At 41.8% G+C, this 8,241-nt stretch overlaps 1 protein-coding gene across 1 annotated transcript in view; it reads right to left on the reverse strand.

The window, feature by feature from the left end:
* cacna1ia (calcium voltage-gated channel subunit alpha1 Ia) overlaps positions 1-7,935 on the reverse strand; it is a gene marked incomplete at both ends in the record, with an annotated part of 99,528 nt that extends 91,593 nt beyond the window's left edge. Inside the window, one exon of the mRNA XM_079233630.1 lies at positions 7,670-7,935. Within this exon, the coding sequence (XP_079089756.1) occupies positions 7,670-7,935 (266 nt within the window). The remainder of the gene's footprint in view (positions 1-7,669) is intronic.
* Between the last annotated feature and the right edge of the window lie 306 nt (positions 7,936-8,241).

Raw genomic sequence — 8,241 nt, forward strand, 5'->3', positions numbered from 1 at the left:
TCCTGAATATCTCAGATTAGAGTTAATCTCCCCCTATTTGCAATTAAAGATATATGTACATATTTAGTACTTTCAATGGTCCGACATGTTAAAGCATGCAACTAGAATTTGCTTTTTATTGTTTTTTGCAGAGTTAGCCATCGGCAAAACATAGCAGAATGTATTCTGAAAGGACAAAATGTATTCCACAGAGTGAGGACCGACTGTGAGCTGTCACATTGGATCTATTAATTCTGTCTGCTGGCAGTTTAGCTTCCTAGTGTAACGAGACAAGAATATTTGGAGTAGAATAATTATTGCTTTGCTTATCTGTAGCTTTCTTTACAGCTGCCTCCGGTAATAACCGAATAATTTACATTCAAACTACAAAAATGTAGGCTTTTGTTTAAATCCTCCTTGAGGACGATGCCACAGAGTTGGCCCTCTGCTCTGAAGATGTAAAAGAACAAAGATACAAGTCAGAGCACTTATTACATATTCTACTGAACTATCTTTAACTCGAGGCTGTCACCATTTCATTTCCATATTGCGTATTAAGTAGAAAGATCAAGCATTATTTGAACCAGAAACATTTTGGATAACTTTTCAGAATGTTTATTGCTGTTAATTCATGATGTCTGTACGAACTATACAAACATGTGCGCACGCAAACACGCATTTCTGACTCTGAATATTGCTGTATAACACCTATAAAAGTATGAGTACTAAAGGTCCCGACACACCCAGTGATCCGAGAGGTGACATTAAGAAGAGAAGGATCTTCGTATATGCTCTTTACTAAATGATTTTGGCACAGATTACTTATTTTGTATATAGTTGTTGGTGTGAGACAGCTGATTTCCAGCTCTGTCTCGGTTTCTGTGTCACGAAGCCACAAATATACAGATTAATAAGTTAGCTGCTGCTGCCTCTGCACACGGGCCGATGTCTGATCAACATTCCAGCTTTGAGACAAAAAGCACAATTTGTGTGGCACACACATACAGACCACTTTTAAATCACTACGAGGTCTGCTCCTCTCTTGACCTCTCTTCAGCAGCTAGTCGTTCATCATCGCTTCATTTCACGGTCATTCATGTGCTCACTGTAACTTTCCTCAATCATGTATCCGTATCTTTGAAGAAAACTGTATTCGTAAAAATTTCAAATCTGTTCATTAGAGTTTTTTGAAGGTCGGAAGCAAAGAACAGACAGTGCAGAATGACTCATACAATTGATATAGCCCTTTGTGGATAATAGATGAGAAATAGCAAACTACAAAGCACTCACTTGGATAAAATGTACCCTGCAGTTAGTGGTGATGGAGCCATTAAATGAATAAATTCTCTCAAGAGTCCCAGTTTGTGTAAAGCAATACTTCTGAGTTGAGCTGACATAAAAAGGAAGCCATAACTCTTTTAAATTATAAAAATAAGGCAGCAACAATGTGTTGGTAAAACAAAAACAGAGAGGGAGAAAAACAGGTTTGAGTGAGTGTCCGTGAGCATTTGTTTTTCTGTTTGTACACCTCTGACATTTATCTGTGTGTTATATCCAAAAGCAATCTACCCGGCTGCTACCAAGTTCAGACGAATAGGCGCTGATGTCTAAAATATTGCTACAATAGAGAGTACAGCATATATATATATATATATATATATATATATATATATATATATATATATATATATATATAGCATAACACAGTGGCAAAGAAGACGGTGGATAATGTCAGCCATATAAATGCAATTTCCTCCTGAGAATGTGACATTGAACTCACACGTAACCCAATTATAGCTGTGATTCAAAAACAGTGTCTACATAATCCGTAATCCAACGGTGGTTGATCACGATAATGTGCAAGCACACACACCGAAGCACGTCTGTACACATGGATTGATGCACGCACACAGGACTCGAGGTAAGCTAGCGAGAAAATTCGAAACGAGAAAATGAGGCACCTGCAAGACAGCTTATCGGCTACTTAGACCGCCAACACGTTTCCTACTTGTCACACTATACCGAGCAATCTAAAAAAATCAATAAGCGTATCCAAGCCACTGACAGGTTGCTTTTTTATTTACTATTTCCATGATGGGCTACGTAATTGGTTGAGAGACTGTTCACAAACCCACTGCAGTCAGTGAAGAAGTCACAGTGAAGTGGTTTGTGGTAAATCCCTGAGACATCTCATCAGTTATGCAAACATCCCTCAAGAGAAGGCTGGCGAGGCCAATTTCACTCTCGCTGTCCAATCTACCCTCAAAAGACTTAACAAGTACATGGATTTCATTCAAAGAATTCTTGGTAAATTATTGCATTCATTCTGAGAAATTCTGGCGTCTTTTAGCAAACAGGGAAATAGATAAACAAGATGAGATGAGTAAGCATCATAATGTATCAACGCTCTTCCTGGTTTAGTATTCCTCTCCATCTTTTAACATTTACTGTGAACTTTACGCTGCCATAGTGTGAAAAGCACATGTTCAGTGCAGCAGAACTACGATGGAGGAGGTCACACAGAGTGTATGCACTGAGGCTTGATACTACAGTAATCATTAGAGTCACTTTAAGCCCTTCATCTCCACTGTTCCCCTCTCATCTCCTCTTCCTCTCTCAGACAGTACAGGCTAATGGAGTTTGGACTAGACCTGAGGGAGGAGAGGAGGGACCGACGCATGCAGAGAGGAAGAAGTGAGAAAGAGTGAGGAGACAGTGGGGATCATTAAAATCAGTATTGGTAGTCACTTTAGCTATGGAATTTGTTTTGGAAGCATAAGCATTAGTATTTCAATAAGTTGTATTAATCCTAAACAGATGTTTGGCTCATTAATGTTTACACCTCGTTTTAAAAGGAGACTTCCCCCGGGGTAACAGGACAACAGCTCATATTTGAAGCAGAGGCTCATTAAAATAAGTGGAACACTCACATTACTGCACAGGATGAAGGCATACATGGAGGTTTGGGACGCGACAACATCTTAAGGAAGGAGTAACTGGTTGAAAGGAGTGATAGCATTTGCGTGCGAGAACAAAAAATAAAAAGCAAAAACAAAGAAATGACAAAAAGAAACAGACAGAAGAACAAGCATGAGACGAGAGAAAGGCTTTTGATGTTCTTTAATAAAACATCCATCAAAAAAAGTGGAACAACCCTCAACATCAAGTGACACACTTCACAGCAAGTGTCATTGCAAAAGGAAAATGACAAAGATCGACCGCGTAGTCCCGCAGCAACTTTTCCAACTAGAGCCTCAGGAAACAGAAGGACAGAAAGCAAAAGCTGAGCGAAAGAGAGAAATAATAATAATAAGAGAACCGCAGAAAGAGAGGTGAGAGAGTAGGTGACGTGTCCCAGGTGTGCGCTCCATCCTCAGCAGTAGTTAGGAGCAAGGCACGGCACCGCCTCACCCATCCGTCACCATGGAGATAACAAGCTGTCAGGGCCGCATAGGATCATGGGCCACAGAGGCCGGTCACTCTGCTTGAACACCGCGGGAGCCAATCAGAGGAGAAGGGGAGAGGATGAGATAATGTGGAGAGGAGGATGGTTACTGCCATCAATCTCTTTAGTGGAAAGAGGAGAGGAAAACAAGACGAAGAAAGGAGAGGTCCGATCGAAGGGAGACGACAAGAAAGGTGCAAAACACACAAACGTGGAAGGACAACGAAATAGAAAAGAAGTAGAGAGAAAATCTAGAGACGCTCATGTATTTGTAACAATGTTTGGATGGAGCGAGAAACAAAAAGGTGCCCAGAGCCGTGCATCAGTCAATGCTCTGCAGCTAAGCAACTCATACACACATGCCAGCACATTTCCTCTCTGAAAATGCTGTGCACGGCAAGTAATTACCCTGACTTTCCACTTTGTAAATGCAGCTTAAAAATTTCCCTGTACAATGTGCGCACTTTGCAATTATCACTACAATTTCGAAGTCTGAAACAAGCAGTGCAGAAAAAGTGCATCAGTGGAAGAAGTCCACATAATTGCAGAAGATTATCGCTCTTTCATTTGTTTATATCGCGTGATAAAACTGAAATATTCTGCAAGCCAAAAGGGACATCACGTACAACTCAATACTTAATATTGCACCTTCAAACAAGTCAGCACTTCACACTTAGAATACAGTGATGCAGAGCTGCTCTCTATCTTTCTCTGTTTCCAGTAGAGTACATGTTGACAGGTCAGGTTTCCTTGAATGCAGTCGACTGCGCTAATCGAGGTGTCGTGGAGAGTGACAGGACATGTTCTCATCTCGATCGGCATGAGAAAGTATTGATCAGAGGCACTCCTCACCACTTAAGTAAGACCCAATGCAACTGTTTTTTATATCCATTTAAAAGCTTGACCAGGTGAAAGGACCCCTGAGCCCTTTAAATTAAAACGCAAAGATTCCTCAAGAGCGTTACATTTAACATCGAGAAGGTGTACAAGTGTATATGTATGTTTGAATCTATATATAAATATTAGTGCAGTAGTTCATTATAATAGATCTATCAAGGTGATGGGAACTCTATTGGCACACGCATTTTATCTGCTATCAGTCTTGACAGGAGGGGAGGAGCAGCTGCTCTTGTATCTCTCCAGCATGTCAGTGCAAAGGCAAAGCGGAGCAGAGCGTCTATTTAAATTGAGAGAAAATGTCTTAATAAATACACAGGTAGAAAACAGGAAAATTATGTAAACGAGTCATCAGGGAAGGTAGAGTAATACAGAGGAATGGAAATATGGAATAAAGAAGATGTGGGGTCGATTGGCAAATTAACTGCTGTAAGAGGATGGTCGTGAAATCCAATAAACCTCTCATCAGGATCAACAGATTGAGGTGGGGTTAACAAAAACAATGAGGGAAGTATTTGCGTTCATCTATGTGGCTTGGTGTGTGTAGAGTGTGAGCGCCTGAAGAGCCACAGCAGCAGAGAGAGGGAGAAGAAGTGTGTGGGGTGCAATATGGAGAGGTGCTCCAGGTGCTCTGCTGCAGGCAAGCGGGGGAGAGCACCATTGTGTGTGTGTGTGTGTGTGTGTGTGTGTGTGTGTGTGTGTGTGTGTGTGTGTGACTGAAGGCCTCTCACAGCTACTGCGCAGTGAACAGAATTATTGATCTCCCCCCCCCCCTCCACACACACACACACACACACACACACACTTCAGATACACAGCAAAGAGCAAAGGCAAAACCCTATTTGACGGCAGTGAACTGAGGCTGACTACGGTATGGCCGCATGCCGGTCTTAGCAACTGTACCTTGCTCCTATGTGGTCAGTACATAAGCAATCCAGCAATATCTATATATACAGTAATGTCTGCTTTAGTACGATCAATACACACACTCAAACGAGTACAAATCATTGTTCCAGTGCACCAAACATCAAACTCTTGCTCCAGTTTAAGTCCCCCACACACGGATCCCACAAGTAAAGGCACAGAGCCTGTGAACATACTGCCATCCCACACACACACACACACACACACACACACACACACACACACACACACACACACACACACACACACACACACACACACACACACACACACACACACACACACACACACTTCAGCAAGCTTCAAAACTGTCTAAACGAACATGGTCACAGTAGGCAAAAGTAACACCTCACTAACCATCATGGTGACCGAAGTGTGTGTGTGTGTGTGTGTGTGTGTGTGTGTGTGTGTATGTATTTGTGTTTTCTCCGCTCTCCAGCTGATTCCACGAGAGGAAAATCACCTCAATTCAAGGCAATAACAACCTTCCTTCACAGGAAGATATTTTTTTCACCTTACTCACACTCACTTTATATTTGTCTCACACACTACGCCATGGGTGTCCAACAGCCAGTGAGCCACAATAGAAAGGCGGGCGATGTGAAATAAGATTTGGAGTGTGTGCAGGGAGTATGTTTTTACCCTGTGGCTCGGGGCCAACTGAGAGCAGCAAAGCTCAGCTCAGCCATTAGCAAGCAGAGTCAAATCTTTCTGAAAGCTCTTTCCCTCCAAACATCAAAGATGGAGTCTGAAATGCAAACACAAAGCCTCGCTGTCCAGTTTTGTCTGGCTGACTGCCGACACTCTCCCTGTCTTTCTGATTTTCTGGCCACCCATCTGTTTGTCTGTGATGCAGATACATCACCTAGATGTTAGTCTATCCTTGTAGGCTCTCTCTAAAGGTACGGGTTGAATATAAAGTATGACAAAGCATTTCATGAGCTTTTGCCTTTAATGCTTCGCTGATTGAATGTGCCTGTATTCAGACTTTTGCTCAAAATGGATTAATTCAACACAACCTATGTCCTGACCATCATTTATTCATTCCATCGTTTCTTTTTCTTATTTCACTGTAATCTCTCTTGGTCTGTTATTTGATGGTTAAGGTAATTAGTTTAAAATTGATTTCCTAAAAGACAAATATCCAAAGGTAAGAACAAAATCTAGTTAAATCAAACTAATAAGTGACAATTTTTTTAAGTGAATTTAGCTTGCAATATATCTTTATTTTCCCTGGAATAAAGGTGTTCAACAGCTTTCTTGTTGCTGTTGTGCAGAAGAACATTATGTTGCTGTATATTAACAATAATCAGTTTTAAATGAATGGTTGCAATATGTTTTCTGGTAGGAACAGATGTAGTGTGGGGAGTGATCAAAAATGGGGCTGGTTCACGTTATGATATATTTTTGGGAAAGTTCTCACACTGACAGTGTCTGCATGAACTGCACCTGCTGTGTAGGAAAACATGTTGCACATATATGTATTAGTTGCAAAGTTTACATTTCTCCTTTGCATGCCTGAAGAGACATGAGACAGACCGTGAAGAGAAACCAGATCATTACCCAGTCGGGAGAGCAACTGTTCTTTAACACTTACAGCAAAACGTTTATAAGTATGACTCAGATTACTGAGATGTATTTGAATAAAAAGCCTTTAAAGTAAATAATATCATTTAAAAACACTATGAACTAAATACTATGAGCGTAACAGCAGTGAGTGAAAAAGCTTGAGAGTGTATTGCTCCTGAAAACTCTACTGTTCCTCTTCAAAGAGGTTTGCATTGACCGATTGCCCAAGCAAACATTTTCCTGACATTGCAATCCTTGGAGACCTGCACTGCGACTAGTGGGAGTTAAAAGAGCTATAGCCTTATTGCACTTAGATGAAAACACACACACACACACGTTCCATTGTTCAAGCAGCGCAATGCTGATTACTGCAGTTGTAGTTGAATAAGGATGCCAAACTCACTTACTTTGAGAAGATTCTGGGATGTCTGCTGCACAATGTGGTAGCAAACCCACACAATAAGTAAGTGGATGGGAGGCGGGTGGGATTCAAGATGTATCAAAATGTATCAAAACAACACAAAACAGAGACGGAGGATATCACAAAGAAGAGAAACTGTGGAAAGTGGATAACAAAGAGGCAGAAAAAACGCACACAAAAAAAAAGGGACTGGAAGCTCCGGTGCTAGATGAGGACATGAAAGGATACCACATGAAAGGTGTACCAATGAACAAAGGTTGACGATAGCCAGCGCTGGTGTTTTAAACAGATACGAGGTACGGTAAAGTGCATCGCATAAACTCCATCTTTTGAACTGAAAAGGCACTTGGAGCGTGTACGCAGACAGGTGAATAATTAAGGTTAGTGAATGATGAAGGTTAAGTGAGTAAAGGTTTAAAGGGGGCCAGTTCCACCAGTGGAAGAAAGGATATGGGCTGGAGACCATACGGATGCACCAGTTGCGAGGGCAGGTGGTCTGCTTGAGGCAGAAGAAGACCACAGGCGCCAGCTCTGGGAAGGGCAACACAAGAGTGCTTAGGTCACTGCCGATACTGACGTCATCCCCTGGACCCAATTCCTCGATGATGTCATCAGCCTGCGCCAAGCCGTATTCCTCGCTTTGCCCTGGCCCTGCGAAGGAGAGGCTCCCCAGCGGCACAGGACACTCCTCGCTCATCATGGCGACCCAGACGGGATCTGAAAGACAACACGAGTTGACACTGGGATTAGAGGAATGAAATAATGACACACTACAGATCTCCAAGAGACTTTAGGTACCACAAATCTGACTGCTCTGATTGAATTAACATGCGGTGTTTGCACTGCGGCAAATAAATAGCGATTCAATTAGTTTATTTCATGAAAGTTTAATTGGACAAGCAGACTTTTGGCTCAGCTGTCACTCCCACCGATCACTTAATCTGCCTCCACGTCACAACATCACCTCACAACTCAGATACTTAACGCTCATTGTTTTCAATCCCAA

This window comes from Taurulus bubalis (assembly GCF_910589615.1).
Source record: "Taurulus bubalis genome assembly, chromosome: 17".
In the NCBI taxonomy this organism is placed as follows: Eukaryota; Metazoa; Chordata; class Actinopteri; order Perciformes; family Cottidae; genus Taurulus; species Taurulus bubalis.